Source organism: Zeus faber (assembly GCF_960531495.2).
Source record: "Zeus faber genome assembly, chromosome: 1".
Classification (NCBI taxonomy): domain Eukaryota; kingdom Metazoa; phylum Chordata; class Actinopteri; order Zeiformes; family Zeidae; genus Zeus; species Zeus faber.
The window spans coordinates 1,342,887-1,355,746 of NC_137193.1; the positions used below are offsets into that span (position 1 = coordinate 1,342,887).

General features: G+C 43.2%; 1 protein-coding gene across 1 annotated transcript; it reads right to left on the reverse strand.

Annotated features, from left to right (window-relative positions):
- Positions 1 to 483: 483 nt before the first annotated feature.
- On the reverse strand, positions 484 to 12,607 carry LOC307236646 (uncharacterized protein). The gene is made up of 4 exons (XM_080009122.1): positions 12,395 to 12,607; positions 11,052 to 11,429; positions 8,016 to 8,216; positions 484 to 650 (listed from the first exon to the last, which is right to left on the reverse strand). The coding sequence occupies exons 1-4, from the start codon at positions 12,585 to 12,587 to the stop codon at positions 628 to 630; spliced, it is 795 nt and encodes a 264-aa protein (XP_079865248.1). The 5' UTR covers positions 12,588 to 12,607; the 3' UTR covers positions 484 to 627.
- Positions 12,608 to 12,860: the final 253 nt, after the last annotated feature.

The window sequence follows — 12,860 nt, forward strand, 5'->3', positions numbered from 1 at the left end:
CAAGACCCTTTATTGTACTAAAGACCTTCGGTTGTCTCTGCAGAGGACAAGACTGAAAAAAATACAGGGTTTCATGGCCTTTTGTCTAGTTGTGGAGTGTGTTTTTTTTACTTAAGCAGAGTGTTCCAACAATTCGTCTGATTAATAGTACTGTTTACCAGACTGACTTATCTCACAGGAGTAGCGCTGAGGAAGAAAAGCTACGCTCAGTCCACTAGATCAATAACAATCTGTTGCACAATCACCTTTGAGCATATTAATTTAGTAACTTGTAACTTTCCACTACAACTTTGATCTGACTTTTTCGATTACTAGTCTTTTCACACAGGTCACAGTGGAATGATTTCTCACCAGTGGGGACAGTCTGATGTGCTTTGAGACGACATCACCACCTAAAGGTTTCCTCACACTGGTTACAACTGTGATTTCCTGGTGTCTTTCTGTGTTTGGGTGGTTCCAGAAGTTCCTATTGACTGAGGTGCTGCAAAGGGGAGGAGACTCTTCTCTGATTTCTCCACATCTCCGCTGTTCGACGTAAAGCTCGCTGTGACTCTTCTTAATGTGTTTGTGGTGGAAGATCTGGGATGTGAAGCAGCACCGACACGCAGGGCAGGAAAATCCCAGAGTCTAGGCCGATTGGGATTTCACTCCTTGAAAAAGAAGTGGGAGAAAAAACAACAGATTAAAACAAATCTGAAAGGGCTCCAGTAACTTACGATGTAGAGTGAAAAGAGACTCATGCCCCAAGGGATGCAATTTTTACCCCACGGACAAAATTAGTGCACATTAAGCACTGGGGTTCCGGGGGTGAGTGCGACGTGGGTGTGTGGTGGGCTGAGGGGCAGCCAGGCGGGGCCCCTGCCAGCCGTGCTCGAGTCCTGATGGCTTTCCCTCGGGGCTGCCGAGAGCGCTGCTGAGTGCCTTCCAGGGCCCCTGTTTGATAACTCGCAATTGTGACTGTGGGTCATGGCTTCTCTGTGGGTTTGGGGTTCTTCTGTGGCTGTGGTTGGTGCTTTGGGCTCAGGATGTTCTTGTGGTCTTAGGGTGTCATACATCATTTTTGTAAAGTGACCATTTTTTTGTCAAATACTTGTTCGTTTCACTTGTGGTGATTATCCCCCTCTTGGAGACGCAATGATGATTAGTTGTTCAGTTGCCCAAAACATGGTTTGACAGTCCACTGAAGAGGGTGGGGGGGTTGATGGCAGCGACAAATGCATATGAGAAATGCTGTGCTACTCTCATTCCACAGGTCATCCAAAGGACCGAATTATTGTAAGCGATTCTAGACAATTATACAACTATCATCAGAGAGTAGGAAAGGTACTAGGACTGCGCTAAAATGATTCAAACAAACAACAACAAAATCTCATGGAGGGGTCATTATTAAAGGCTAACGATCTCTTCTTTTGCTGACTATTCATAATATCATTTGCAATTCTTACTTCATTGTGGAAGGACAGCAAAGGTATGTGGGCTATAACTTTCCTTCTTTATCGCAATACATTTAACATCCCGAGTTTGGAGAGTCAAAGCCCACCAATTACCGATTTTTTGATAGTTTATCAAAAAATACAGAAAACCTATAATTTATTTAAGCTTCTATATTTGAAACAAACAAATAAATAAATAAAAATAAACACAAATAACTTTTTCAATAGATAAAAAAAATGTCAAAGATTATATAATTTTTTTCCCCGAGTTCCAGTGAACACATCATCACTCCCAACACAAATAAGTTTTCCAAGTTTCCCATGAACGTAGCATGGCTTCCTGCTTGGAGAGCTGTGTCTGTGTCTAAATGTGAGCGTAAACAACATGGATGGAGTTAAAACGCCTAGTCAAACTTTTGCGCTTATTTTGGTGAATAACTTAATAGTAGTGAGTTTAAAAATTTGGACACATCGGCTGCATAACTGCCGATCCCCATGTGGTAAAAAAAATCGAATAATGACTGATATATCCGCCAAACCAATATACCTGCCAGGCTCTACTGTTTATCAATAAGTGTTCACACAAGGACCGTTTAATTGATTTTTTCTTCTTTTTTATATTTTTATGTAATCAAAGGGCAATATCCCTTTAATATCTCTTAATGCCTGGCCTTTAGCGGTGGACAGTACCAAAGTACTTTTCATTATTACAACATATATCACAAAGCACATGACATTACATCTGAACCATTTAGTCTCTTTGAAGATCATTTTTCCACACATACAAATTTAGGTAAGTTGATGAAAATGATGCACTTTCCATTATAATTGGACTTAACCACTTTGATAAAGTTTTTAGGTCACCAAGGCTTAACTGCTTCAAAGTATTGAAAAGGCTGACCGTTGTAGTACATATAGTATCCCTTTCTTCATGTATTAAATAATGATGGATAGTACCCAAGTACTGTACTGAAACAGCTCAGAACTCGGGGAACATACACAGTGACTTAAAATTTGCTATCAAACACTACAAAGTGCACCTTTAAGTATCATCTAGAACAGTGGTTCCCAACCTTTTCCGACTTGCGGCCCACTTAAAAATCTCAAAGGTGTTGGTGGCCCACGTCCGACCAGAAGTAATACAGGAGCCAAACAGTGCGTTGTCAGAAGACGTATATTTTAACAATCATATGCATTCTCATATACGGTACAAAAAAAAGAGCTGGGTTCAAAATAACCTTATATCTATGGAACCTTTGCCTCACGTTGGTAAGGTAAAACTAACCATAACAGGAGCACATGAATATGAAGTCACCTCATGAGAAGCTGATGCTGCATGGCAGACACCAAATGCTTGATGTCTGGCTTTAAGGGACGACGCTCTGAAGAGAAGATCTGGATCAACATTCACTTTATTCCTGTGTCTTGCAATACCCTTGTAGGTTGGGAATCGGATCCAGAATGTAGGACTTTTACCAGAGCCTATTTTCAGTCTCAAAGTATTTTTAACATTTACATTTACATTTACATTTTAACGTTGCGTTGTGTACTTTGTTCACCACTGATTGTATTTGTCTCGCATTTAAGGTGAAGATAAAAAGGTAAAGATTTCAAAGGACATTTGGGGACAGAACAGGTTTGGAGGAGAAGAAATAAAAATTTGAGATGCACCAATCCACTGTTTTTCAGCTCTGGATTTTTATTATTTTGAATCTTCTTTTTTTGCATTTTCCGGGCTAAAAGTATCTCAAACAGGGCAACCACAGTACGCAAAGACACGGTTGAGGCCTCGTTAGAACCGGGGTATTTGCAACATGTTATGGTTCAAGTTTGGTCGATATCTATTCACATTTAGAGCAGAAATTAGTGAAAAACCGTTGCCAATTCACAGGAAGTAGAAGGAAATTGCCGTATCTCGATTAGTTGATGAGAGGAGCACCTATGACATCATCATCAGAAGCTATATACAGTTGGGCAAAAAAGTATTTAGTCAGCCACCAATTGTGCAAGTTCTCCCACTTAAAAAGATGAGAGAGGCCTGTTATTTTCATCATAGGTTCACTTCAACTATGAGAGACAGAATGAGGGGAAAGAATCCAGGAAATCACATTGTAGGATTTTTAATGAATTAATTGGTAAATTCCTCGGTCAAATAAGTATTTGGTCACTTACAAACAAGCAAGATTTCTGGCTTTCACAGACCTGTAACTTTTTCTTTAAGAGGCTCCTCTGTCCTCCACTCGTTACCTGTATTAATGGCACCTGTATGAACTCGTTATCAGTATAAAAGACACCTGTCCACAACCTCAAACAGTCACACTCCAAACTCCACTATGGCCAAGACCAAAGAGCTGTCAGAGGGCTGACACCAGAAACAAAATTGTAGACCTGCACCAGGCTGGGAAGACTGAATCTGCAATAGGTAAGCAGCTTGTTGTGAAGAAATCAACTGTGGGAGCAATTATTAGAAAATGGAAGACATACAAGACCACTGATAATCTCCCTCCATCTGGGGCTCCACGCAAGAGCTCACCCCGTGGGGTCAAAATGATCACAAGAACGGTGAGCAAACATCCCAGAACCACACGGGGGGACCTAGTGAATGACCTGCAGAGAGCTGGGACCAAAGTAACAAAGGCTACCATCAGTAACACACTACGCCGCCAGGGACTCAAACCCTGCAGTGCCAGACGTGTCCCCCTGCTTAAGCCAGTACATGTCCAGGCCCATCTGAAGTTTGCTAGAGAGCATTTGGATGATCCAGAAGAGGATTGGGAGAATGTCATATGGTCAGAAGAAACCAAAATAGAACTTTTTGGTAAAAACTCAACTTGTCGTGTTTGGAGGAGAAAGAAAGCTGAGTTGCATCCAAAGAACACCATACCTACTGTGAAGCATGGGGGTGGAAACATCATGCTTTGGGGCTGTTTTTCTGCAAAAGGACCAGGACGACTGATCCGTGTAAAGGAAAGAATGAATGGGGCCATGTATCGTGAGATTTTGAGTGAAAAACCTCCTTCCATCAGCAAGGGCATTGAGGATGAAACGTGGCTGGGTCTTTCAGCATGACAATGATCCCAAACACACCGCCCGGGCAACGAAGGAGTGGCTTCGTAAGAAGCATTTCAAGGTCCTGGAGTGGCCTAGCCAGTCTCCAGATCTCAACCCCATAGAAAATCTTTGGAGGGAGTTGAAAGTCCGTGTTGCCCAGCTACAGCCCCAAAACATCACTGCTTTAGAGGAGATCTGCATGGAGGAATGGGCCAAAATACCAGCAACAGTGTGTGAAAACCTTGTGAAGACTTACAGAAAACGTTTGACTACTGTCATTGCAAACAAAGGGTATATAACAAAGTATTGAGATGAACTTTTGTTATTGACCAAATACTTATTTTCCACCATAATTTGCAAATAAATTCTTTAAAAATCAGACAATGTGATTTTCTGGATTTTTTTTTCTCTTTTTGTCTCTCATAGTTGAAGTGAACCTATGATGAAAATAACAGGCCTCTCATCTTTTTAGGTGGGAGAACTTGCACAATTGGTGGCTGACCAAATACTTTTTTGCCCCACTGTACATACATACATACATACATACATACATACATACATATATACACATGAACTTAATTTGACCTTCTCTTAACTTTTGAATGCACATGTCCAACTGTTCGATGTTTCAGTACTTTTTGCACAACTTGCTGTTCTCTAACAAGGAGCTAAACGGCAAAATTCACAACAGGTGTTTGATCCATGAATGGACCAATACATTTCCTGGTTCAATTAGAGTTGGTATTTAAAGTCCCCTTCATCATGCTGTTGACATGTTGACATCATGAGACCAAGACCACACCTAACAACCGATCAACAGCACCTCGCCTTGCGAGGCTTCAAACAGGATGTTGTCAGAGGGAAGTGGCCACTGAGCTTAGAGTGTCACAGAGTGTCATCAGCAGGTTGCAACAGAGATACAGAGACTGGAAGAGTCACAGAAAGGCATAGAAGTGGACGTCCTTTGGCCACATCCCACACTGATGAGCGCTTCATTGTGAACAGTGCCCTGAGGAACCGCATGATGATGCAATTCAACTCCAGGCACATTTAAGGGAGGTGAGAGGCACCAAGTGTCACGTCAGACCATTCAAAACCATTTACATCAGCGTGGTCTGCGTGCTAGACCACCTGCAAGGGCACCCGACCACACCACCAGGCACAGCCATCATGGTCTTGCAGGGGCCAGGGAGCATTGACGCTGGACGAGGGACCAGGGGCCTCAGTGCTGATTTCTGATGAAAGTCCATTCACGTTGAGCAGAAATGATTGAGACGTCAAGGAGAGCGCTACGCATCAGCCACTGTTGTCACCAGACGAGCCTTTGGTGGTGGTGGTGTTACAGTGTGGGCAGGTGTGTCTGGTCAATACAGAACTGCCCTACACTTTGTGAATGGTACAGTGACAAGCCCATACTACCTGAATGACATCATTCATCCAGTCATTGTGCCCCTGCATGAACAACACAGGCCGCATTTCATCTTCATGGACGACAACGCTCCAGCTCATGGAGGTGTCATCATTAGGGAACGGCTGCTGAAGACTGGGGCACCTCAAATGGAGTGGCCTGCACTTTCTCCAGACCTGAATCCCATAGAAAACCTATGGGATCAGCTGAGTGGCCGTGTAGAGGCTCCTAACTCTGTACCCCAGAACCTCAATGACCTGAGGGCCTCCTTCAAGAAGAGTGGGGGGCCAGGCCTCAGCAGACAATAAGTCGACTTGTGAACAAAATGAGACGTGGTTGTCAAGCTGTAACTGATGCTCAAGGGCACATGACAAGTTATTGAGAAATTGACATTTGTTGTTGTGGTAAACCCACCACTGTTGTTGGCTTTTGCTTAAATACATTGTTTGAGATGAGGAATTCTCCATTGTATCTTCTACTTAAATGCCCTACTTTCATCTTATCATATCACTGTAGCGTTTTTACATTTATTAAATACATTATATATACACATTTATTTATTATACATACACATACATACATACATATATGTGTGTGTATATGCTGCTCCGTAGTTGGTTGCAGCAATCTTTGCGAGTGCCCAGGATCGGTCCCAACTACTGCTGGTGTAAAAGGTCAGAAACTTATTGTGTCCTCAGCAGCAGGACGCCTTCTGCAGCCCCACACAGACACCCCACGGCTGCAAGAACACTCAGAGCCCAAAGCACCACAACTGCAGAAGAACCCCAAACCCGCAGAAGCTTAGAGAGAGCGCACAGGGCAGTCGACAGGCCCACACAAATCAGGCAATATTTTTTGAGATTGCTGCGTATTTTATGGATTTCCGCTTTATTCCCTTCTTTTCCACCAACCACTTCCCTTCACATGGTACTTGCATGAGCACATGACAAATAGGGACCTTGTCTATTTAGAAAAAACAAAACAAGCTGCACCTCCTGATCCGCAGCCACCAAAGCCAAACAAACCGACCGCACGTTTCCACAGGAGGCGTTGGTCACGTGCGCATCTGATCTGGGGGCGGGGCCTCGGCGATGACGAGTTTGTTACTCGGCACCGAGATTAGATCGATTTCCCGACGCTTCTTTGGTTTCATTCGCCCGCGTCGACTCCGAGTCGGGAATGGAATCCTCACGGGGTCATTTCATTTACGTCAAAGTTATTTATTTAGGAGGAATGAGACACATTCAATATGAATTATGCCCAGGGCCCTTCATCCTTTTTTCCCAGATGGATTGAATCCTCAGTAATCACTTCCTGTTTGCAAGCAGAACATTGTATGGAAGCCTATCGGGGACTATATTCAAATAGAATTCAAATGAAAATGCAATAATCCAATTTGCATTTGTCCTTATTTTACCGGAAGTAGAAGAACGTTGAGGAGAATTGATTCATTTCAGGAGCTGGCCGCTTTGTGACATCGGTGGGAAGGAAAATAAATCACGCTGGAGAAGGGGTCCTTTAATTCAAGATCCTTTATTATAAAAAAGACCTGAGATTGTCTCTGCAGAGTACAAGACTGAAGAAAATACAACCATTCATGGCCTTTACAGAAGCGACCCTGGGTTTTTTTTGGGGGGGGGGGTTTTCAAAGGCGCTACATCAATTTTCGTTATTATTATTATTATTATTATTTTAATGAGCTGTTTGGACGCAAGAATGTCCCTTCATTTGAGATGAACGAGTGAACCGCTTCCCACACTGTTGACAGCAGTACGGTTTCTCTCCTGTGTGTTGACGCCGATGCTCTACTAACTCACGACTGCAACCGTACCTCTTCCCGCACTGGTCACAGTGGTACGGTCTATCACCCGTGTGGATACGTTGGTGCGTCTTAAGAGTTTCTAGCCGGTTGAACCTCCTCCCGCACTGGTCACAGCGGTACGGTTTCTCCCCGGTGTGAATACGCTGATGTATTTTGAGATAACTACTGTTGCTAAATCCCTTCCCGCACTGTTCACAGCGGTACGGCTTCTCTCCCGTGTGGATTCGTCTGTGTCTTTTCAGATCGCACGAGTAAAGGAAACGTTTGTCACACCGGTCACAACTGTGGTTTCTCTGCGCACCTTTCCGTCTCCGGGCGGTTCCGGAGCTTCCTATTGGCTGAGAGGCTGCGGAGGGGAGGAGACTCTCCGCTCGGATCACTCCACTTCTCAGCTGTTCGACGTAAAGCTCGCTGTGACTCCTCTTGATGTGTTTGTGGAGCAAGAGCTGAGATGAGAAGGAGAAGCGACACCCAGGGCAGGAAAAGCCATGAGTCTTCACAGCTGGAAGAACAGAGAGAACGAAAAGAGGGTGGTTTACCAAGGCAGAGGGCACCAAGAATTGGCACCAAGAATTGAGAACATTTGAGGGAGTGATCTGTAGTGTTTTACTTGTTTGTCATGTAAAATGTCCATAATGTATCAGATGTCATGCTCTCCAAACAGGCAGTCAGCTCCTTTCTTTGGGTATGTTTAACGCTCCCTCTATAACTCACATTAATACAAAACCAAATGCCCGCCGAGAAGTAAAGCAGCTCCCGATTCCTCAATTGTTGCTTTCAGCTGTTATAATTTTGTGGAACAGGTGGAGCTCAGCGGCGTTCCAAGAACTCGAAGTTCAGGGCAACCAAAGATGTCAGTCGATCCAGAAGGAGGAGGAGATTGATCGATTAGTTGGCAAATATTGAATTAAGCTCCAACTATGAAATTGTATTTTTTTAATTGTTTTAATTTATGATGAAATCAAACTACAACTATTTAATGTAACTACAACTATGAAATGACGCTACAACTATTACATGAAAATACAACTGTTAAATGAAGCTACAACTATGAAATGAAGCTACAACTATGAAATGAAACTACAACTGTTAAATGAAGCTACAACTATTAAATGAAGCTACAACTATTAAATGAAGCTACAACTGTTAAGTGAAGCTACAACTGTTAAGTGAAGCTACAACTGTTAAATGAAACTACAACTATTAAATGAAACTACAACTGTTAAATGAAACTACAACTGTTAAATGAAGCTACAACTTTTAAATGAAGCTACAACTGTTAAATGAAGCTACAACTGTTAAATGAAACTACAACTGTTAAATGAAGCTACAACTACGAAATGAAGCTACAACTACGAAATGAAGCTACAACTATGAAATGAAACTACAACTATTAAATGAAGCTACAACTATTAAATGAAGCTACAACTGTTAAATGAAGCTACAACTGTAAAATGAAACTACAACTGTTAAATGAAACTACAACTATTAACAGAAACTACAACTATTAAAAGATACTACAACTATTAAATGAAACTACAACTGTTAAATGAAACTACAACTATTAAATAAAACTACAACTATTAAAAGGTACTACAACTATTAAATGAAACTACAACTGTTAAATGAAGCTACAACTGTTAAATGAAGCTACAACTATTAAATGAAACTACAACTATTAAATGAAGCTACAACTATTAAATAAAACTACAACTATTAAATGAAACTACAACTATTAAATGAAATTACAACTGTTAAATGAAACTACAACTGTTAAATGAAGCTACAACTATTAAATGAAGCTACAACTATTAAAGTTGGGTTACTAAATTAAAGTTTCCAACTCCTCTGGTTGTAGCTTGTTAAATGTGAATGTTTTCTTCTTTTAGTCCTTTATGACAGTCAACTGAATATCTTGGCTGGACGCTCGATCGCGTCTGGCTTTGGGAAACGGTGATCCTCTTAATCCAGGAGACGCATTGAGATCAGATCCCTCGGACTACATTGGGAGGTGGTCTGGTCTTTGAGTGTCCTGGGCCACATTGAAGGACCGCCTACTGCGCACGTACGCAAAACAAACTTCCATTTTTTGTTTTTTGTTTAGTTAAAATAGGAAAATAAATACATCTCAAATAAAAACACACGGTTTTTATGGTTTTTTTCGGAGAGACAGGAAGCGCAGTGGACCGGAGACCGTCCTCCATTCTCCATCCATCACACAGTCCACTGTTGTGATCCGAGGCAGAACGGGACGGTGCCTTAGTTGGTTTTAAATGTTTGTTTCATACAAATAGAAACGAACAAAAACAAACTAATCTAAAAAACACAGGAAACCCACATGCACAGCAGGCCCAGCGCCGTCTGGAGGAGAAAAACAAACTCCCCTCCAGTTCTCTGAAGTAGGTTTACGTTTTTCATTTCCCATACAAGTAAGACACTCCGGGAAACTGAGCAAAGGATGGATCTTCGCGTCTTCTAACGTCATACCTGAGAACGATCCATGAGTTCATCGATTGTGGATGACATCCCTTCCTCGGACGGGTAGTGAAATAAAAAATGCTATAATAGGTCACCGCACCCAAAAAAAAAAAAAAAAAAACTCTTCTGATCTGGATTATTTACCCAAATTGATGTGAAAAACAAGTCGTTTGAGTCCGTTAACTTCAAATCCAATCCATTTTTAGACCTGTCAAAATGTTGGATCTGAGACATTTTAAGGCCTAAAATTCCGATGATTGTATTTTAGACATTTTAAGGACGCGTGGGAGCCTTGCTTGGAGATTCCCCTTGTTACAACGGAAGATGGCGGTGAGTGCGCACAGCAAAGCCCACACGGTGACGTTGAGCCGGTCGGATTATTTTCCCTTGGAAAGGTTCTATCAGATAGATGAACGTCTCGTGTGACCGCGTGTCATTTGTTTGCAAATGTCGGTTTGCTCCACACGGGGCCAGGTGAACGCTCGCCGGACCCCATTAAAGACGCAGTAGCAGCTTGCTCTTGAACCGGAACAAATCTAGCGAATTAGAGGTTTGAAATTGCCGTGAGAGCCGTCCGCTTGGCGTCGGACCAACAGAGACGCACGTTGACGCCAGGTGTAAACGGGGCCATCGAGACCGGAGAAGGCGTGGCGGGGCCCTCTCCCCTTTCGCTCATCCCAACACAAGAGAAAAGAGGCTCCGGCAGAGATTGGGGCCATGCTGGACGTGGGGGTTGATAGAGGAGTCCAGCACTGACTGGTGGACCGCCATCATGCTGGTACCAAAGCCTGATGACATCACTATCTGCTGACATTGATCTAGTGAACCAGCGACAAAACGACAAGTGATGAACAGTTACCTGACGGAGGTTCCGCGGCCTCCTCTCGACCTCCGTCACTGTCCTCAGTGTCAGTTTGAGAGGAGTGTGAAGAGAAGAGCTGCTCAGCACCAGCTGGTTGTAAAGCAGCAGCTGGATCTGAGCTACTGGCTGCTTCTGACACTCCCCAGTCCTCTCCATCAGCTTGTGTTTCCATCTGTTGAGTTGAGGTGCTGGCTACAGCTTCTGCCTCTCTCTCCTCCTCAGTTTGGCGCTGATGAAGCTGGGACCACTGAGCGCACTCTTCATCATGTTCAGTCTTCACGGGGAACTCCTCCTCTTCCTCTTTAATGTGCGGGGGCCCCGGCTCCTCCTCCTCCTGCGGCTCAGGGGGAAGCCGCTGGAGCTCTGGAGGCAACGCTGACAAACAAACACAGGACAGTGAGACCAAGCTGAGCTTTAGAGGAATCTGTGATGTCACACATTTAACTGGACATCATGACACATTGACCTTCACTTCGGGAGTTTATATAAAAAGTTGATATCACGATTCAGTCCCGCCCAAATATCGCGATACACAAAATTATTGTTGTTGGGTTTTTTTGGGGAGTAAGAGGGTAAGAGATTGACGGAGAAAGTGTTTGCATTACGCACAGTTGCACATGGTGCTTCTTTTAAAAACACCATTTGTTTTCTTTGGAGAAATGGTGAACCTTAAATGGCGGAAAGAAGCCATCGTTTCGTGTCACTCCTTCAGCGGGCCTTCACGTAACGTGCGTGCAGAAAGGATCTCCCCTTTAACGCGCCAACAGTCACCAAGCGAGCGCGAGTGAGGAAATGTTTGTGGAGAATTTGATTTATTTGGAGATTCTCAGCGTGAGGAATACGAGGTGCGGCGCTTGAATTGGTCGATATGCGTGACTCTCATGGTCAAACAGTGAGCTCTGCATAATAATCGCAACTTAACCGCCGGACTGTCAGTGCCACCACGCCCAAATCCGCTCTGCTGCCCCGTCTGTCACAGTTGTAATGTAACCCAAACTAAACCTGTGCGGTGTCTATCAGAGCTGCAACTAACGACCATTTTCATTCTTGATTAATCTGTCGATCCTTTTCTCGATAAAATCTCAGAAAAAGCTGAAAAATGTCATTCGCTGTTTCCCCAAAACACAAGGTGACGTCCTTGAATGTCCTGTTTAGTCCACAACCCAAAGATATTCAGTTGAAAGACTAAAGAGGTCACAAGGCATCCGCATTTAACAAGCTGGAATCAGAGGAGTTGGAAATATTCGCCTTGCAAAATGACTGGAGGGATGAAACTAAAGCAAATCATTCCAAGCACCGTTAGTTCCAAGCACCGTTTGTTCCAAGCACCGTGTCCACACCTGCTCTGTGCAGCACAACTCGGGGACTCTGCGCCGCGTCCAGTAACTGGCGTTGACCGTTGTTTTCTTCTTGTAAACGAGAAACTTTCTCCTCGTATTCTGAGATGGTTTTCTCAAACAATCCTAAAATCTCCTCCACGGCCGCGGCCAGAGGACGGCGGATACCTGCTCTCAGGGCTTCTAACCTCCACATCTTACCACGGGGCGGGAGGAAACCCCAACTAACTCAACTCCTCTGGCGCGCTTCCGGACTTCCGGTGCGTCGCTGAAAACGTTCCCACCGGAAACTACAGTGACCACGTGGTTCCGCCGTCGCGAGTTGTTTTCTATTTTATAGAACAAGAACTCGTGGAGAATACGTACATATAATATAATATAATATAATATAATATAATATAATATAATATAATATAATATAATATAATATAATATAATATAATATAATATAATATAACATAATATAATA